Source organism: Narcine bancroftii, chromosome 7 (genome assembly GCF_036971445.1).
Source record: "Narcine bancroftii isolate sNarBan1 chromosome 7, sNarBan1.hap1, whole genome shotgun sequence".
NCBI lineage: Eukaryota > Metazoa > Chordata > Chondrichthyes > Torpediniformes > Narcinidae > Narcine > Narcine bancroftii.
Genome location: NC_091475.1, coordinates 16,476,096 through 16,497,321, shown reverse-complemented (window position 1 = coordinate 16,497,321; position 21,226 = coordinate 16,476,096). Strand labels below are relative to the sequence as shown.

Below are 21,226 nucleotides of genomic sequence, written 5' to 3'. Positions count from 1 at the left end.
ATAAATCTTCGTCCGCGAAGCCAAGCCAAAGAAGAAATAAGGATTGAATCTGCCGCTGTCTGCAGAGAGTTGTACACTCTCCCTATGACCTGTGCGGGTTTTCCCCATGTGTTCTGGTTTCCTCCCACCCTCCAAAAGCATATAGGGTTGGTAGGTTAATTGGCAGAGGTTTCATGGGCCAGAAGGGCCTTTTGCCATGACCTAAATACATTTTAAATTGATTCCTGCAAATACAAAGAATGGGAGCATGATTATGCCATGCACATATGAATTTTCACTTTACCAGTCTATTGGAGCTATCCATGTTTAAAAAGTTTCAAAGAATCGTATAAGATTCCTAACTATCTTGTGTATAATTCAAAACAAGAGTCAATGGAAACTACCTTGCAGAAGCTACCTTGTCATAAATCAGAAAATGGTGAAAACATTCTACATATTGAAGAATATCTGTGGAAAGAAGCGGTCAAGAAGAAAGTCTGCAAACACTGTGGATTGTAGTTCAATACACAAAAACTGCAGGAGAAAGCCAGCAAGACATGCAGCATTCTGTACAGTATAGCAAAGATATGTAGCCAACACTTCTGGCCTGAGCCCTTGGTCCCTTGGTCAAGGTGACATGCAATTCATCAGTCTGACAAAGGGTCTTTGACTTGAAATCCCTGCTATTCTTTCCCCAAATGCTGCCTGACCTGCTGGATGCTTCCAATATTAAGTGTTTATTTGAGACCACCAGCAACTGATCTTTTTGTTTTAATCTATGCTCTTATCCTTCAAGGAGTAGGTGAATGCAATTTCTATAGAATGCAGGAATGAAGGAGGCAGGTAGATTGAAATCTCCTGTGGGCTCCAATTATCTTTCATGGTTTTTAATTTAAAAATAATTCTTGTGAATTCCACTTGTTTAGTTGATAGATGATAATGTCAGAAGACTAACATTGAAAGGTATTAGTAGTGTTAATGAAATAGCGAATTCATAGTTTTTGGCACACATTTTGAGCTGCATCATCTGTTCAAATAGAATGTGAAAAGTCAACCTTTAGATAAAGTTGTGCTCCTGCCTGACCTCGCAAAACAGAAACTCTTCTCATGATCTCCCAGAAGCTTTGGAGACAATGAAATCCTTATGAAGGAATTTCTTTATCCTGCAGTCTAGTGATTAGTTTTGTTCATGGCAAAGCAGAGGTTTTCAGAGATTGAATAGGTTATTAAATTATTAAATGTTTGTGATGGGAATAAGGAGAGAATGTTTCCAACACTCAATGTTGAATAACCAGAGATTAGAGGTTTGTTCTAATTAACATTAGAAGCAGAGGAAAATGGAGAGCAATTTGTTTCATGGTCTACAATGGGCTGATGGATGGAGATTCAATTGGTACATAAATAAGCATCTAAAAGCACACTTGAGTGGAAGGAAGGGGCTGAATATGAGCAAACTATCCAGTGCTGTGTAATTCAAAAGTGTGGTAGCTTGTTATCAATCATTGGAGAAGAAAAGCCTGAGACTCCTCACCTAACCTTTTTCTCTGATGCAATTTTTTTTCACAGAATACCTGATTTGTATTCCTCTGGTATGTCACTGAGCACAAACCTGTACTGCAGCATTCACATTGTAAATGTACATTGCTATAATATTCCAATACTGATTTTTTTTAATTAGAACTGATAAAGCAATTACATTATTTGTTGAACTCCCATTTCCCACCCAATGTAAGTTGGTAAATAATTTGCGCAGGGTGCTCTGAGATCACCTTTCACATCCTCTTCATTGCTAGTACTTCTGTTCAATGTGAAATATAGAAGGCAGCTTTTATAAAGTGATTGTTTGAGGGATTGAGTCATTGGCCACGATACTTTAAGCAATATCTGGCAAGAAAACAAATCCAAAAGTATACTTGCCTTGGGCTAGGAATCAGCATTGAAACTTTATGGAATTACTTCTTGTGGACCTCCAAAAGTGTTCTGTCTGGTCAATCAATTGTAAGCATGCATACAGGAGCTGAAAATAGTCTTCCCAAATGCACTGTGCATTTATAGCTCCAGAAGTAGTTGACTAAGTTGGTTTAAATTTGAAAGATGACAGGTTATAATAGTATGTCTTAATTAATTTATTCAGTCCCTTTTCTTTTTTAGCTTTTAATAATTTCAACTTTAATGCAGTGATGGCGTGAAGTAGTGTTTAAAGTTTTGATTACCTCAATTTACGATAATTTTGTGAATTTTTTCAAGTATGTGATCAAAACCCCTTGTATGGTGATGAAAGGTGCACACCCTTTTTCCATTTCAAAACTTAACTGGATGATGTACAATTTCCAAACTATTATCTTAATGACTCTTTTATGGTCTTAATCCTCATTGTGTAACTCAACCAAGAAATTTCCATCAGGATAATTTAATGATATAATATTGTCAAGTATTTAAGTACAGTAGTTTCCTTTCTTGGTCAATAGATAACAATCTTGCCTATCTTTGGCATACCAATCTTTCTAGGTGTAATAACATTTTTGCTTGCTGTTTCTACATCTGGTAGTTTAAATTTTAGAAGACATTTACACTAATTTTTATTAGCAATCATTATTATTGTCTCTTGGGAATCGATGTACATTGCTTTACAGCTTCACATACTAAAAATCTGAAATTTGTACGAAGAAGAGAGCAAATTGGTTGGTGCTTTGAAAATATTTCCCCCACAGTAAATCAATTATTCTTTCTGTTTAAAATCCTCCCATCACCTTCCCCTCTGTATCTTGGTGCCCTCTTTCTCCACTCTGAGCAAGTGACAGCCGGATTTTGTACCCATGCTATATTTGCTCCACCATTAAGGGTCTATTCCTCCAGGCAACCAAGTTTCACTGCACCCTCATTGAAACTCTTGTCACAAGTTAACAGTGGCTTGCTGGTTAATATGATACCATACAGAATGCAGAAATGCAAGAGGACTGAATACCTCATGGGAACGATGAATGGGAATTTCCATCTTAAGCATAAATTGGTGATGTTTCTGCTGACTTGATTTTTCATTATTGACCAAAATCAAGTCATCTCAAGTTTTAAAACCTCAGAAGACATAATTTCTTGTATGGTGGCATTGTCCCTCGCCAAAAAAAATACTTTTTTTAATATGTGAAGGGTTCAGTTTAATTTTTTAGTCGATTATAGCCAACTTTGATCAAACAGGGTTTCAAAGGTTGTGAACAAAGAATAGCTCAAGGGATTCGGCATTCAGTGTCAGGACCTTTGATCAAGAGTAAAGGGAAGGAGTAATATAAAGGAAGAAAGAAGCTGAGGGAGGGACAAATGGAGACTGAAAGTTAAGAATGGAAAGATCACAAGGAGAGGGAGGGAAGAGATGTTGGGGGGAGGGTGTAAGAAATAAGTAAAAGAGTGGGTAAAGGAGATGGAAATAGTGGAAGCAGATGGTGGAGGGGGATTATCTAAAATTAAGAAAATCTATGTTCGTTATGTTAGGTTGAGAATGTCTGGGAGGAATATGATGTGCTGTTCAAGTTTGTATTTTGCCTCACCCTGACAACAGATGAGGCAGAGCAGATTTATCTGTAGGAGTGGGTGGGGAAGTTTAAATTGTTGGGTACAGGAAATAAAGTGTAGACTCGCAAACTGAGTATAGGTGTTCAGTGAAGTGGTCATCCAATCTGTGTTTGGTCTCTTCAAAATGGAGAAGGCTACTCCTGATGCACTGAATGCAGTAGGGTAGGTTGGATGATGTTCAGGTGAAGCTCTGCCTCACCTGGAAGGTCTGTTTGTGGCCCCTAGATGGAAATGAGAGGGGAGATACAGGGACTTTTTGCAGTTACTGCAGGGTACCTAACAGGGTGGATGGGAAAGGAAGGGTGGACAGGAAGTAATTCTAAAAGGGGCAAAACAAAAGTCTGCAGACACAGTGGTTGAAGTAAAAACACAATGCTGGAGAAAATCAGCAGGTTAAAAAGTGTACTTTATATAGCAAAGATAAAGAAACGTTAAATACCCCTTTTATGTGGATCCCAATAGATTGGTGTTTCAACAACCCATGTTTAAAGCTGGGTCAGATCGGGGCGTTCACACTAAACCAAGAAAAGCTGGTTCAGTGCAACTTTTACAAAGGGACCAGCATCCCAGTGCAAAAGGAGGCGGGACCTGTAGCATTACAGCATTGGCGTCTCGTAAAGGCGGATGAGCCTTTTACACTGGAGCCAATGCAAAGCACTTCAGCTCTGATACTACCTACCTTGGTGAGTAAGTACTGAGACTCTTTTGCTCATGTTCACACAGGTAAGTGAAATGGTAAAAAGGTTATTAATTACTGTCATTCATGGGCAGTGTAAAAGGGCCTTGAGAGAGCAGATCACTACCTGAATCAAACATCACAGTTGATTTGTACAAAAGACAAAAAGCGAGAAATTGCATGAGGCATTAGTGTTGGAGAAATTTTGAAGCATTACGTTTCACCACCAAGATATTGAAACCCTTCAGTTTCAATGGATGTCATCGATTTTTGGAAATTAAAGCACCAGAAGCCATAAATTAAATCCCAATTCTGGTCCATTCCTCTATAATCCATTCCACAATATCCTTGCCATTGAGAGTTTTCTTTTGAATAGTCACCCCCTTGCATTTTCAGATTTGCTTCATTCTCTATCAGTACAAGATGTGGTGAAGACTCACATAGCCCTCTGTTCCTCTGCAAGGTTCTTGCAGTAAGAATTAGAGGTTATTATTCCCTGATTATCAGCTTTTTATTTTTCTCCAGAGTAAGCTCACTTTTGTTGAATGTTCCTCCTGTTAGTGACAATTTCACCTTGAACAGGTACTAAGGGAAGCCATATCCACCACCTCCCCATCAAAGGCATATCAACTGTTGGCAGTTATTGGGATTACCAAGTCCTTATTTTTCCCAGGGATGCTTTAGAATGGTAAATGATAATTGGTGGCTTCTGCTACTGGAATCAACGAAGATGCGAATCATTCTAACTGTAGAAGTATAAGGGCCTTTTGCTTACTGGAACATTAGACCAGTGAGCGGAAAGCAAAGGTTGAGAGGGATGTGGGTAAATGGGACCTGGTCAGGAAGGCACCGTGGTCAACATGGATAAGTTGTGCCGAAGAGCCTGTTTCTGTGCTGTATGACTCAAAGATAATTTTAATTACAGGATAATGGGCTATAATTTATTAGTTATTTAGTTGTTTAACTTTTAACATTCTGTTACCCTAATTCTCTTTTTAATTAAATGTTCTTATTAAACATGAATGGGGAGTAAAGTGTGTTTTCTTGTGGTATAGCCTGGTTGGTGCTACTTACATCGTTGAGCTCTGTCTGGAGAAAAATATTGGGGTGGAGGAGGGGGAATCAAAATTTATCAGTCGAGTCAAGCTAAATTACAGTATGTCATTGGAACTCAACCAGTCAGAGCACTTTATGTAATGTCCCCTTTCGAGTTGATTCAGTTAGCACTCATTCTTTAGAAAACATCCCAACTGCTGAAGCCATCAGTGGACATTTTTTCTCTCGTGCCCCCCAGTGAAATACTTGGTCAAAGGTCGTGTGCAGAAAAGCTTGCAAAGCTATCTGGGTGCTCTTGTGGAAGAGACAAAGCTTTCATTTGTACTTGCTGTTTGAAAATTCCATGTGCTTCACAACGGTACATTAGTACGGTATGAGATCATTGGAATATTTGGATTGTTTCAATCCTTTGGTGTGGTATTAAACAATTCATTGTGCAAACTTTGTAATGGGGATTATAAAGCAGCATGGCAACCTGGTCTGTGAGTTGTCGACACTTCAAAGGGAATAAATTTTCTCTTGATGTGGCAGTACAATAAACCTGAATCAAATTTGATCATGTTTTATATTCCATGTAGTGTTTCCTTTTCCATATTTCAGGAAATGTAGGCATGACTAGGAAAGGTTTGTAGCATTCCAAGCACTGCCTCTCTGACATTTCCACTCATTCTACTGGACAAAAGACTTTGAGGTTGCTTTTGGAAGAGGGTGTCTGAAAGTTGAGATTAAATGCACTCTTTATTAAAATGTACAAGTGAAACCTACTGTCCAAGAGAAGCTACATTTACCACGTCATTCTCCTGGGAAATATTCTGCTGTTATCGGACTGCACACAGTTGGGTCTGTTGCTTTTTGAGCAACCTGTCCTGAGGCTAAATTCTGTCCTGGGAGAAGAGCAGATTTCAGACATGACCTACAGATTGGTCAAAGTTTCCACTTCTTGTTAACAGATGTTTGAAGCTGTCATTCAGAATCTTCTGCAAGTGATGTCTTGAGCAGATCGTGATCTTTCCATTGACTGGTTCCAAAGGTTAACTCTGTGTGGTCAGAATGACTGAATTTCTGTCAGAGATTTCAGTCCTGGGCTCCTCTAGATTTAAAAACCTGTCATAATTTTAAGCAAATGTAAGTTTAGACAGCTGGCAATTGCAGCTCTTATCCAGAGGCAGGCCTGCTGTTGTGGGTGGAAACAAAGATTAAAGGTTTATTGGTGATCATAAAAGGTTAAGGAGATTAGTAACGTATGGTAAGTTCTTGGCTATTCTTAATTATTCTTCCAGGATTCCTCATTAACTAGAATCTTCGTAGAAATTGAATAATTGGCAAAGAAACTTCAGACTGAGTCAGCACCATCCATGGAAAGAGAAATTGGGTTAAGGTTTCGGGTTGAAGACCTTTCCTTGGAACTTAAAGGGGTCTTTGATCTGAAATGTCATTCATTTCTCTTTCTGTAACTGTTTTCTGACCTCCTGAGAGTTCCCCACTTTTACAGTTTCTAATAATAGTGAGTGAATTATTTCCCCTTCCTAACTCCCCCACAACTCTTATCTAGTGGAAGGACTATTTTTGGAAAAAATATTACCACCACCTTTGACAAATGGTTTCCACCTAGATAATATAAAGCCACTGTGGAGGCTCACCACTAGGCAGGCGAACCGGCCCCGCTTGTAAGCCACCTGGCGGGGCAGCCGGCCAAAATGGTGCTGTCAGGGGTTTTCCCTTCTTCCCAGCATGGGGCTCAGAAGCCCGGCTGGGAGACTACGTGACGTCCTGGGTGACGTCAGCGCCCTCCAGCGCGGTTCTCAGCCAGGTCCGGACTGGGAGTATAAATACAGCCCAGCAGCCTGCAATAAACTAGTCTGCTCACTGAGCTCAACCCGTCTGGTTGTGTGTGTTCTTTCAGAAGTAGTGCAGCTGCTGCTACAATTGGTGACCCCGACTGGTTCAAACGTCTTTGAACCCATCATGAGCGAGCCTGGGATCAGCGCTATGGCCATGAAACTACCTGAATTCTGGGTTCAGGAGCCGGAGACCTGGTTCGGCCACGCGGAGGCTCGGTTTCACCTCCGCCAGATTTTGTCCGACATGACCAAATTTTACCATGTTGTCTCTGCCCTGGACCAGGCCACCGCCAGATGCATGCTGCACCTCGTTCAGCACCCACCCGCTGTAGACAAATACAAGACCATCAAGCGAGTACTTACTGGATCCCTCGGACTATCCAGACACCAGCGTGCCACTCAGATGCTACACCTCGATGCCCTGGGGGACAGGTCCCCGATGGAGCTAATGGACAAGATGCTCGCGCTAATGGGTGAACACACCAACTGCTCACTCTTCAAGCGCATTTTCCTCGACCATATGCCCGGGGACATCCGGCCGTTGCTGGTCCAGGAGAGCTTCACTGACCCGAGGAAGGTCGCCCAGAAGGCCCAAGAGCTATGGCTCGCATGATTTCCAGAGGGCTCAGTGGTCCAGCAAGTCACAAGGCACGGGCACGACCACGCCAAGCCCGCCCCTGGTGTTGCTGTAGAGAATGTGGCCCCTGCAGGGGCACCCCAAGAGCATAACCAAGGCTACATTATCCCTCCAGGCCTCTGCTTCTACCACCAATTCTGGGAAGCCAAGGCTCTGAAGTGTCGTCAACCTTGCTCTTTCCAGGAAAACGACCAGGCCGGCCACTGTTAATGGCTGCGGTGGCTGACCAAGGACACAGCCTCCTCTACCTGTGGTTCCTCGTTGACACAGGAGCCCAGATCAGCATCATCCCGCCCACGGCTGTCGAGTCCAGGAACCGACCTCGTGGACCTCCCTTCCGTGCAGCCAATGCAGCAGAAATCCGGACGTATGGAGGCAAAACAGTCCACTTCCAGATCAGCCAACGAAATTTCGCATGGAGGTTCACCGTCTCGTCCCTCCCGACCACCATCGTGGGTGCAGACTTCCTCCTCGCACACTGGTTTCTGGTGGACATTCGAGGTAGGCGCCTGGTGGATGCCCGTATCTTCCAGGCCGTTCGCCTTTATGCCTCCCGCTCGGAGCAACCGCAGATGGCCACGATCAGCACGCCCAGAGACTAGTTCCAGTGAATCCTGGACGAGTTCCCGACACTCCTCAAGCCACAGTTCTCCGCTGCCTTGCTGTGCCACGGGGTGTTCCACCACATCACCACCCAGGGCCCACCGGTTCACGCTAAGGCTCGCCAGCTCCCGCGTGACAAGTTCCAGGTGGCGAAGGAGGAGTTTTCACACCTTTTGGAACTGGCGATCATTCAGCGGTCCAGCAGCCCATGGGACTCGCTGGTCCACCTGGTCCCGAAAGCCTCCGGCGGCTGGCGTCCCTGCAGAGACTATCAACAGCTCAATGAGGCAACAGTTCCTGACCGTTACCCCATCCCTCACATCCAAGACTTTACGGCCAACCTTCACGGTGTGAGGGTTTTCTTCAAGGTTGACCTGGTGCGCGGATATCACCAAATCTCGTTGCACCCTGAGGACATACCCAAGATGGCCATCACCCCCTTTGGCTTGTTTGAATTCCTGCGCATGCCATTTGAGCTCAAGAATGCTGCTCAGACCTTCCAGCGCCTCATGGACTCTGTGGGCAGGGACTTGGATTTCATCTTTATTTATTTGGACGATATCCTCATCGCCAGCAAGGACCGGGCGCAACACAAGGCCCACCTCTGCGCCCTTTTCTCCCGGCTGGCCGATTTCGGCCTTCCCATCAACCCAGCCAAGTGCCAGTTCAGGAATGAGTCCATGCAGTTCCTGAGCCATACCATCACAGCCAAAGGAGCCACGCCCACCCCTACGAAGGTCGTCGTTATCAGGGAGTTCCCACGTCCGGACAACCTCAAGGGCCTGCAGGAGTTCGCAGGTATAGTCAACTTTTACAATTGCTTCATCCCGGGAATTGCGTGCATCATCCAGCCGCTATTCGCCCTCATTGCAGCCAAGCACAAAATGCTCGCTTGGAACCCAGAAGCTTGCACCGCATTCTAGGCCAGCAAGGATGCCCTCATGAAGGCCACCATGCTCGCCAACCCACACACCGACCTGCATATGGCACTCTCGGTTGATGCCTCTGGCACAGCCGTCGGTGCCGTCCTGGAGCAGCAGGTGAATGGACATTGGAAGCCGTTGGAATTCTTCAGCCACCTGCTCCACCCGCTGGAATGCAAGTATAGTGTCTTCGACCGCGAGTTAATGGGCATGTACCTGACAGTGCGGCATTTCCGCTACTTTTTGAAGGGGAGGACTTTTACCATTTTCACCGACCACCAACCCCTCAGCCAGGCGCTCGCGATGGCAAAGGATCCCTGGTCGGCCCACCTGCAGCATCACCTCTCCTTCGTGTCGGAGTTTACCACCGACATTCGGCACGAGGCGGGGAAGGACAATGTGGTTGCCGATGCACTCTCGCGACCAGCTATCTACGCGCTGACACCCAGCCTCTTCGACCAGCTCGCTCAGGACCAGAAGTCTGAGGACGAGGGCCTTCAAGACCATCATCACGGACCTGCGGTTCCGAGACCTCCCGACTCTGAGTGGCGAAGGCACCATCCTGTGCGATATCTCCATAGGCATCCCGTGACCAGTGGTTCCCCAGCAGTGGCACAGGCAGGTCTTCCATCATATTCACGACCTTTCACATCCATCCATCAGGTCCACGGTCCAGATGGTAGCAGAACGGTTCATATGACATGGGCTGCAGAAGCAGATTGCAAGCTGGGCCAGAGTATGCACCCATTGCTAGACATCCAAGGTGCACAGGCACACCAGGGCGCCCGTACAGGAGTTCGAGCATGTCCGGGAACGGTTCAGCCACATTAACGTGGACATCGTCGGGCCCTTACCCATTTCCCGGGGCAACCATTACCTTTTTACAATGGTGGACCGCACTACTCGCTGGCCCAAGGCGATTCCATTGCCAGACGCCTCCACTGACTCCTGTTCCTGAGCACTGTTGCATGGTTGGGTCATCCAGTTCGGCATGCCGGGTCACCTCACCAGCGATTGGGGCACCCAGTTCACATCTGTGCTCTGGGCACAGCTCGCCAACAGATTGGGAATCCAGCTACACTGCACCACGGCCAACCATCCGCAGACCAATGGACTGGTCGAAAATCTCCACCGCCACACCTTAAGTCTGCGCTCATGGCCTGCCTCACCAGTCCCGACTGGGCGGATGAACTGCCTTGGATGCTCCTGGGCATGCGCTCCACTCCCAAGGAAGATCTGCAGGCGTCATCTGCTGAGCTGGTCTACGGTGGGCCGCTGGCACTACCTGGTGAGTTCGTCAACGCACCTCACAATCCCCAGCGGTCGCCAAGCGAACTACTTCCTCATCTCAGAGCATGCTCGGACTTATTTTAACCCCCACCGCTGCCCAGGCATGGCACCCACCCGGCGAACTGCTTTCCACAGAGTACGTTTTCGTTTGGCAGGGTCCAACCACAGCACTTCTGCACCGACTGTACGAGGGGCCATACAGGGTTGTACAATGTTCTGGCTCAATGTTCACGCTGGACTTTGGCGGTAGGCGGGAGCTGTTTACTCTGGACAGGCTGAAGCCAGCGCACCTTGATCCCACTGAGCCCATGGTCGTAGCCCAAGAAGCGAGGACGCCCGGTGAAAAAGGACATTGGCGCCGGTTCTGAGGTGGGGGGGGCCTGTGTGGCAGCTCACCACTAGGCAGGCGAACCAGCCCCACTTGTAAGCCTCGCGGCGGGGCAGCCGGCAAAAATGACGCCGTCGGGTTTTCCTTTCCTCCTAGCACGGGAATCAGAAGCCCGCGCTGGGGGACCACGTGACGGCCGGGTGACATCAGCGCCCTCCAGTGCGGTTCTCAGCCAGGTCCAGGCTGGGAGTACAAGTACAGCCCAGCAGCCTGCAATAAAGTAGTTTGCTCACCAAGGTCAACCCGTCTGGTTGTGTTCTTTCAGGACTGCTGCTGCTGCTACACTATGGATAGTTTTAGCTCTTCCTTTTGTCTCTCACCCAGCAGAAGTTTATAATCCAATCACTCCAAATAAAAGCACAAGGCTGGAGAAACTCAACAGGTCGAACAGTGTATTTTATATAGCAAAGATAAAGGTACATAAACAACATTTTGGGTTTTTTCTCCAGTCCACTTTAAAGCAAGTCTGCAGTATTACTCATTTTTCTGGAGATGCAGAACTGAAAATACTGGAATCTGAAGCAAAAAAATAACTTTCTACTGGACGAACTTGAGGGACGAAGTGGCATGAATGATGGATCTTTCAGGTTAGAACCTTTCTTTAAAACTTGATGCAATCAAGACTTGAAGTTTTTGATTTGATCACCCATCCTCTGTTTGAATGTCAGAACTTGAACTTTCTGCAGCCAACTATTTTAAGTCTTTCCCCTCCCCCAGCCCTGCCCAACCATTTCTACAATGGCATGCATGTTCTGGGACTTGTCCACTTTTGGGGTGAGGGCAATCATTAACTTGAGGAATAACATGTCATTTTACTCATGGACAACCTTGAACGTAACAGCATGAATCTCATTTTGGTAACTCCCACCTCTCCCATCCCCCCCCCCCAAAAAAAAAACTGCTTCCATTGATTCCCCCCCCCCCCTTCATCTACTCTTGGATTTTGTTTTCCTATCTCATACTTTCCTTGTGGTCTTCCCTCTGCCTATCTCCCCACTTCTTCCCTATTATCTCTGGACTCCTCCCCTGCTTCTTTCTTCTTGTATGTAATATCACCCCCTTCCCTGTAGCTTTGATAAAGGGTCCAGGCCTGAAATGTTGACTGACCATTTCTTCTCCACTGATACTGTTTGAGCTGCTGAGTGGGCACAGTCCAAGACATCACAGCAAAAACATTCCCCACCGTCGAGAACATCTACAGCAAGCACTGCAATCATCATGGATCCACATCACCCTGCACGTGCTCTGTTCTCGCTGCTGTCATCAAAGGTATAAGTGCCACTAGACTCTCACCACCAGGTTTGGGAGCAACTGTCCCTCTACCATCAAACTCCTCAACAGCAAACTCAATCAGGAACTCGTTTAAGATCTCTTACTTGTATACTTTTTTTCTTCTATTCCAGTCAGTTTGTTTACATGTGTATGTTGAGGACAGTTTTTTTTTTGTTGCACTATCAATAAGTGATAATTCTGCCTCACCTGCAGGAAAAAGAATCTCAGGGTTGTATGTGATGTCATGTACATATTCTGACAATAAATCTGAAACCGAGTTCCTCTAGCGATTTCAGCATCTGAAGCTTTTATGGTCTTTTTGTTTTTTGTTTCTATTGGGACTGGCTATTTATGGTTCCCATTGCTGTCTACCTCCTCCCCACTTTTTATTTTGCTTCTCCCCTTTTTTATGTATATATTCTGGACTGCTCAACAAGTTCCAGTAAACCAAACCATACAACCTCATCACCCAGACTTCACAGCACATGGTAGAGTCAAAGAAAACTAAGCATTTCATTTGATTTCATTTCAACCCATTACAAGCATGTGCAGACCTAACATTGAGTGCTAGTACAAATCCAATAGAGCTGAGAAAAATGCCTTTGGGCTGGATAACACACACATCTCCCATTTTAACACTATATTACTAGAAAGAGTTAAAATCTAAAATAAAAATAAAAAATGCTGCTGAAGCTTAACAGGTCAGGCAGCATCGAGAAAAAGAAACTGAGATGCCTCATGTCAAAAACCACCACCGAATTAAGTTGTTCATGTATTACCTATTCTCAGAATGTATTGTTGCAAGGTATTATTTATTGCTGATCATTAGTTGTCCTGTTTCATCTTGTTCACCACATCAGACAGCAATCAAGGGTTTATTGCACGATGCTCTAGAATTGTATATGTCTTTGGATTACGAATCTAATGATTCAACTGTATTGTTTTGCTGCATTGGGTATTGAATGAAATAGAAGTGTCGGGGCTTTGGCTTTGAAGAATGGAAGAACATTGGCACAGCAGGAAGAGCCACCAAAGACCAGAGTTTAATCCTGACCTTGGGCTCTGTCCTCTATGCACCTTCTCCCTCTGGTTTCCTCCAGTATTCCAAAGACATGCGGGTTAACAGCCCCCAGGTGTGGAGATGAGAGATAAATTTGGGGAGCGTGGATGAGAATGTGGAGAGGATAAAAATGGGTTTAATAGATTGGCGTAAATGGGTTGGCACAGACTTTGTCAACTGAAGGACCTGTTTCTGTGCTGTATGAATCCAGCAGGAATAAAATCCCTTCATTGAAGTTATTTTTTTTCCCCTCAGTATGCAGGTAATTTAAGAAACATTAGGTCGCTCATATTCAACAATGTGTATGTGCTAAATTGTCCACAGTGTTTGTGATCATAGTGTCCCTACAGAAATTGAGAAGCAGAAAAAAAGTCTTTGTAGAGCTGAAATCAGTTTTTCAGCTGCAGAGGTATTTATCAGTCTATTTTTGTGAATGGAAACCACTGTTAACACCATAAAACCACTTTATTCTCCGACTTGCTGTTTACAATAGAGAACCTGGACCCCCCGCCCCCCCCAACCACCACCCCATTAGATCACTTATAATGCTGATGGCTCAAGACATGCACAGACTGAAATTTGTGTAATCTTATAAGGTACCATATGTAGCCAGTAGCACCAGTGAACAGGAGTAATTATTTGAAGAAACATCAACTCGTTTATAAAAAAAAACCTTTGACTCTATCCTTAAATCAGCAATCCCTTAAGCATGCAGCTCAACTTGTGTTCTGCAGGCAAAGGTCATTATACACCTTGTTTTACATTCTAGACCTTTTTATCTGGATCTCTGCAATCATTTTTACTTTGAAAATTCATAGCTTTCACTTTTTTTGAGCTTAATACATTTGTGGAATTTTATTCTAACCTTTCTAGTAAGTTGAGGAATTCCCATGCTGTGAAGCCACTGACTGTGTTCACTGGTGAGACAAAGGTGGAGAGGGTTAATACCTTGAAGTTCTGGGAATTTACATATCAGAGGACCTCTCCTGGAGCCAGAACATCAAAGCAACCATGAAAAAGACATGCCAATGCCTCTACTATTTAAGAAGACTGAGAAGAAATTTGGCATGTCATTGAATACCCATGTGGACTATGGAAATTATACTGTGTGGTTGCAACACAACCTGGTTTGGAAACTTGTGTGCTCAGGAGTGGAGAAAGCTGCAAACCTAGCTAATTCCATCGCGGACTCTGTTCTCCTGTGCACTGAAAACCTCTACGTAAGGTACTGCCTCAAGAAGGCAGCGAACATCATAAAGGACCCCCATCATCCTGGTCACAACCTTTAGGCAGAAGGTACAGAAGCCTGAAGGTTGGCACCTTTCTGTTCAAGAGCTTTTTTCCTCCAACGTCTATCAGCTCTTGAATTTCTCTGCACTATTCTAGAAACTATTCCGGGACCATCTAATTATCTGTCTTCACCACTGACAAACAGCTATTTTTCCCACTTGACTGCCAATTGTGAATATTTATCTGTGTTATCCTTATTTTCCGTCTCGTGGCATACCATGGTAATTTAACGTACTATATTAATATAACGTACAGCATCGAGTCCACGCTGCTGAAGATCCAGCTGCGCTGGGTGGGTCACGTCTCCAGAATGGAGGATCATCGCCTTCCCAAGCTCGTGTTATAGGGCGAGCTCTCCACTGGCCACCGTGACAGAGGTGCACCAAAGAAAAGGTACAAGGACTGCCTAAAGAAATCTCTTGGTGCCTGCCACATTGACCCCCGCCAGTGGGCTGATCTCGCCTCAAACCGTGCATCTTGGCGCCTCACAGTTTGGCGGGCAGCAACCTCCTTTGAAGAAGACCGCAGAGCCCACCTCACTGACAAAAGGCAAAGGAGGAAAAACCCAACACCCAACCACAACCAACCAATTTTCCGCTGCAACCATGTCTGCCTGTCCCGCATCGGACTGGTCAGCCACAAACGAGGCAGCAGCTGATGTGGACTTTTACCCCCTCCATAAATCTTCGTCCGCGAAGCCAAGCCAAAGATTGTTGGTGCCGCTTACATACTGTGTGGCTGAAGCAAGTAAGAATTTCAGAGCAACTGTGCATTGCATTTATTTGATGATCAGCTCTCATACAAGTAAAAATGCTGGTTGGAGCCATAAACCTACCCTCCATGGCAATTTTGTGGAAAGAGGACATGAATGAAAAGGTTGGGCATTGGATGGGCGGTTTGCTTTACTGCCGCCCTGCAGTAGAACTAGAAGACATTTCCTTAGGAGGAAATATAAGATGGTCAGCAGAAATTTTATTGGCTTTGCTTTTAATTGCTAATTCAAGAAATCTCAGCAATGAGCACATTATTCCAGTATTGTTATGGATTTGATAGGTGAAAATACTAAGGATTAGGGAATGAACAGTTCTTAGAATAGTCATTGATTTGTTTTAGCCAAATATTTCTTGAATGTGGTATTTTTTTATTTTTCACACTATGAACCATATTAACCAAAATGTGCACAAACATTTCCCTCTTGAATATACACAGTGTCACTTTCTCCCCTTTCCCACCTCCCTCCTTCCCAACCCCCTCCAAACCCATCAAATGTTCAACATGTACAATCAACCAATTAAACAATGATATCACACAATGAAAATAAACAAGAAAATTGTGTCATCTACTTTTACACACTGGGTCAGTTCATTTCGTAGTCTTCTCATTCCATCATTTTAGGGGGTAGAGGTCCGCAGTAGAGCCCTCTCTGTTGTGTTCCATGTACAGTTCCAAAATTTGTTCAAATACTGTGACTTTATTTTTTAAATTGTTATTTTTTTCCAATGGAATACATTTATTCATTTCTATGTACCACTGCTGTACTCTCAGGCTCTCTTCTGATTTCCAAGTTGACATTATACAATTTTTTGCTACAACTAAGGCCATCATAAATCTTTTTTGCGCTTCATCGAGTTTGAGGCCTAATTCTTTAAACTAGTTTGGCAGGGGGGTGGGGAACAGAGGGTTAGAGCAGTATCCAGGGAGTATGGCCACCTAGCTAGGAATAAAAAAGATAAGAAAGGTAGGATGGAGATTAGGGTAGAAGGTAAAAAAGAGAATATATGTGAGGGTCATTCTCTGAGATGCATATATTTTAATGCAAGAAGCATAGTGAACAAGGTAGATGAGCTGAGAGCATGGATAGATACTTGGGGTCACGATATTGTGGCAATTAGTGAGACCTGGCTACAGGAGGGGCAGGACTGGCAACTTAATGTTCCGGGATACATTTGTTTTAGATGTGATAGATCAGGGGGTAAAAAAGGAGGAGGAGTTGCTCTGCTTGTTAGGGAGGACATTACTGCCGTGAGGTGGCAGGATGGTATGGAGGGATCGACCAGTGAGGCTGTTTGGGTGGAATTGAGGGGTGGAGGAGGCAAGAGGGTGCTAATAGGGGTGTATTACAGACCACCAAATGGCCCAAGGGAATTAGAGGAACAAATTTGTAGGGAGATAGCGTATATGTGTAAAAATCATAGGGTAATGATCATGGGAGATTTTAATTTCCCACACATTGATTGGGATACCCATACGGTTAGAGGGCTGGATGGGCTGGAGTTCGTTAAATGTGTTCAGGATTGTTTTCTAAATCAGTCAGTAGAAGAGCTGACTCGGGGTGGTGTAATACTGGATCTCCTGTTAGGGAACGAGCTAGATCAGGTAGCGGACATTAATGTTGGAGAACCAATTGGGTCTAGTGACCATAATTCTGTTAGTTTTGGGGTAGTTTTAAGGAAGAGCAAGGAGAGGCCTAAAGTTGAGGTTCTGAATTGGAAAAGAGCAAATTTCGTAGGAATAAGAAGGGATTTGGGGAGTATTGAGTGGGACAGGATATTTTCAGGTAAGGATGTTAATGAAAAATGCAGGGTATTCAAAAAAGAAATTTTGAGGGTACAGAGTAGTTATGTCCCAGTCTGGATCAAAGGAAAGGCTGGAAGTCATAGGGAGGCTTGGTTTTCGAGGAACATTGGAAATTTGGTTAGGAGAAAAAGGGAGGTGTACAAGAGGTATAAAGAGCAGGGAGCTGAGAAGTTGAAGGAGGACTACAAGGAGTGTAGAAGGAATCTTAAGAAAGAAATTAGAAAGGCCAAAAAAAGGCATGAAGAGGCTTTGGCTGACAGAGTAGAAATAAATCCAAAGGGTTTCTATAAGTACATTAAAAGTAAAAGATTAGTGAGAGATAAAATTGGACCCCTTGTAGATAGCGAGGGTAGGCTGAGTGAGAAGTCTGAGGAAATGGAGGAAATTTTGAATGATTTCTTTGCCTCGGTATTCACTAGGGAAAAAAATGTTGAACCAGTTGAAGTAAAGAAAAATAGTGGGGAGGTCATGAAGCATATAAGGATAACCAAGGAGGTAGTGATGGCTGTGTTAAAAAAGATAAAGGTGGATAAATCTCCCGGACCGGACAAAATATTCCCTAGGACACTCAGGGAGGCTAGTGGACAGTTAGTGGGGCCATTAACAGAGATATTTAGGATGTCACTGGCCACGGGGGTGGTACCAAAGGATTGGAGGGTGGCGCATGTAGTTCCTCTGTTTAAGAAAGGGTCCAAATGCAAACCTGGGAATTATAGGCCTGTAAGTCTGACGTCTGTGGTGGGCAAGTTGATGGAAAGTGTTCTGAGGGATGCTATTTACAAATTTTTGGAGGTACAAGGATTGATAGGGAGTAATCATCATGGTTTTGTCAGGGGTAGATCATGCTTGACAAACCTGATTGAGTTCTTCGAGAGGGTTACAAAAAAGGTTGATGAAGGGAAAGCTGTGGATGTTGTCTATTTGGACTTTAGTAAAGCTTTTGACAAAGTTCCCCACAGGAGGTTAGGAAAAAAGGTGGAAGCATTAGGTATAAATAAGGAGGTAGTGAAATGGATTCAGCAGTGGTTGGATGGAAGGTGTCAGAGAGTAATGGTAGAAAATTGTTTGTCCAATTGGAGGCCGGTGACTAGTGGAGTTCCTCAGGGTTCGGTCCTGGGTCCACTATTATTTGTTATATATATATTAACGATCTGGATGTAGGGGTAGAAAATTGGATAAGCAAGTTTGCGGGATGACACAAAGATTGGTTGTGGACAGTGAGGTAGATTACCGTAGATTAAAAGGTGATTTAGGAAGGCTGGAGGTGTGGGCTGAGAAATGGCTGATGGAATTTAATACAGAGAAATGTGAGGTGCTGCATTTTGGAAAGGCAAATTTAAATAGGTCATATACATTGAATGGTAGACAATTGAGGAGTGCAGAGCAACAAAGGGATTGAGGAGTTATGGTAAATAGTACCCTCAAGGCTGATACTCAGGTAGATGGTGTGGTGAAGAAGGCATTTGGAATGTTGGCCTTCATAAATCGGAGTATTGAATTCAAGAGTAGGGAGGTTATGATGAAATTGTACAAGGCATTGGTGAGGCCAAATTTGGAGTACTGTGTACAGTTTTGGTCACCAAATTATAGGAAAGATATAAACAAAATAGAGAGAGTGCAGAGAAGGTTCACGAGAATGTTGACAGGATTTCAGGGTCTGAGTTACAGGGAAAGGTTGTGCAGACTGGGGCTTTTTTCTCTGGAGCGTAGAAGATTGAGAGGGGACTTGATAGAGGTGTTTAAGATTTTAAAAGGGACAGACAGAGTAAATGTGGATAGGCTTTTTCAATTAAGAAAGGGAGAGATTCAAACTAGAGGACATGGTTTAAGATTGAAGGGGGAAAATTATAAGGGGAACATGAGGGGAAATTTCTTTACGCAGAGGGTGGTGGGGATGTGGAATTAGCTTCCGGCAGACGTGGTCGAGGCGGGATCATTGGTTACATTTAAGGAAAGACTGGATCGTTACATGGATAGGATGGGACTAGAGGGGTATGGACCGGGTACTGGTCAGTGGGACTAGGAGGGTGGGGATTTGCTACGGCATGGACTAGTAGGGCCGAACTGGCCTGTTCTGTGCTGTAAGTGGTTATATGGTTTATATGGTTCTTGTATTACTTAGAAGAAAGATCTCTGGATTTTTTGGTATGTTGCTTTTTGTGATTTTATTTAATACCTGATTTAGATGGTCCCAAAACTTTTTCACTTTCTCACATGCCCAAATTGCATGTACTGTTGTTCCCGTTTCCTTCTTACAGCAAAAACATCTATCTGATACTGTTGGGTTCTGGTATATGTTCTGGTACCTTTCCCCTATTTTATCTAGCTCTATCTTGGTCCAATCTAGTTTTTCCCTTGTTTGATAAAAATCTGATAGATATCTTAATATCTTAAAGTTTGGTAACTGCAAACCACCTTGTTTGTACCATTCTGTTAATTTATCTAGCCCTATCCTCGGTTTCCACACTTTCCATAAGAATTTCCTTGTTATTTTCTTTAGCTCATTGAAGAATTTCTCTGTTAAGGGAATTGGTAACGATTGAAATGGGTATTATATCTTTGGCAAGATGTTCATTTTAATGCAATTTACCATTCCTATCAGTGTTAGTGGTAAATCTTTCCATTGTTCTAAGTCATATTGTAATTTCTTCATTAATGGCTGATAATTTAATTTGTATAGATGGCCTAGATTATTATCTAGTCTAATACCTAGGTATCGGATTGCATGTGTTTGCCATTTAAATGGTGATTCTTTTTTAAACTTTGTGAAATCCGCATTATTCATTGGCATCGCTTCACTTTTATTTCCGTTGATCTTGTACCCCGATATTTCTCCATATTTCTTCAATTACTTATGTAATTCTTTTATTGATAATTCTGGTTCTGTTAAGTATACTATGATATCATCTGAAAATAGACTGATTTTATATTCCTTCTCTTATTTTTATCCCTTTTCTGTTCTTATCAGTTCTGCCAAGGGTTCTATAGGTAAAGCGAACAGAGAGGGAGATAGTGGACATCCCTGCCTAGTTGACCTACTTAATTTAAGTTGGTTCAATATATATCCATTTACTGTCACCTTCGCCAATGGTCCCTTATATAATGCTTTAATTCAATTAATATATTTTTCTGGTAGGTTAAACCTCTGTAATACTTTGCTAGTCTTGCATTCTACCCTGTCAAAGGCTTTCTCTGCATCTAAAGCAACAGCCACTGTTGGTGTCTTATTTCCTTGTACTGCATGGTTTAAGTTAATGAACTTAGACATTGTCCGTTGTTTGTCTTTTCTTAATAAATCCAGTTTGATCTAGTTTTACTATTTTTGGTACACAGTCGGCCAATCTGTTTGCTAATAGTTTTGTTATTATCTTATAATCTGAGTTAAGTAGAGATATTGGTCATACGATGCTGGTGTTGGTGGATCTTTTCCCGTCTTTGGTATTACTGTAATTATTGCTGTTTTTCTTGAATCTGGCATGTTTTGTGTTTCTTCTATCTGGTTCATTACTTCCAGGAGAAGAGGAATTAGTAACTCTTTAAATGCTTTATAGAATTCTATTGGGAGTCCGTCCTCTCCAGGTGTTTTATTGTTCAGTAACTTTTTTAATATATCCTGTATTTCCTCTATTTCAAATGGTTTTATCAATTTGTTTTGCTCCTCTTCTTGCAATTTTGGTAGTTCAATTTTAGCTAGAAACTCATCTGTTTTGTCTTCTTTCCCTTCGTTCTCAGTTCGGTATAATTGCTCGTAGAATTCCTTAAAGTTTTCATTGATCTCTGTTGGGTTATATGTAATTTTTTTGTCCTTTTTCCTTGATGCCAATACCGTTCTTTTAGCTTGTTCTGTTTTAAGCCGCCAAGCCGGTATTTTGTGCGGTTTTTTCTCCTAGCTCGTAATACTTCTGCTTTATTTTCATTATGTTCTTCTCTGCCTTATACATTTGTAGTGTTTCGGTTTTTTTTGTCCACCAATTCTCTTCTTTTTGTTGTATCTTCCCTTGTTGCTAGTTCTTTTTCTGTACTTACTATTTCTCTTTCCAACGGTTTTATTTCCCGATTGTAGTCCT

At 43.4% G+C, this 21,226-nt stretch overlaps 1 protein-coding gene across 4 annotated transcripts in view; it reads left to right on the top strand.

Annotated features, from left to right (window-relative positions):
* LOC138738558 (calcipressin-1-like) overlaps positions 1-21,226 on the top strand; it is a 79,798-nt gene that overhangs the window by 26,149 nt on the left and 32,423 nt on the right. For 2 of the 4 annotated variants that reach the window (XM_069888997.1, XM_069888999.1), the window contains exon 2: positions 4,009-4,229. The exons of 1 other annotated variant lie outside the window; for it this stretch is intronic. In XM_069888997.1, the coding sequence (XP_069745098.1) occupies positions 4,009-4,229 (221 nt within the window). Of the gene's footprint in view, positions 1-4,008; positions 4,230-11,903; positions 12,230-21,226 lie in introns of those variants that run through there. One more of the 4 variants, XM_069889002.1, reaches the window with a different exon arrangement.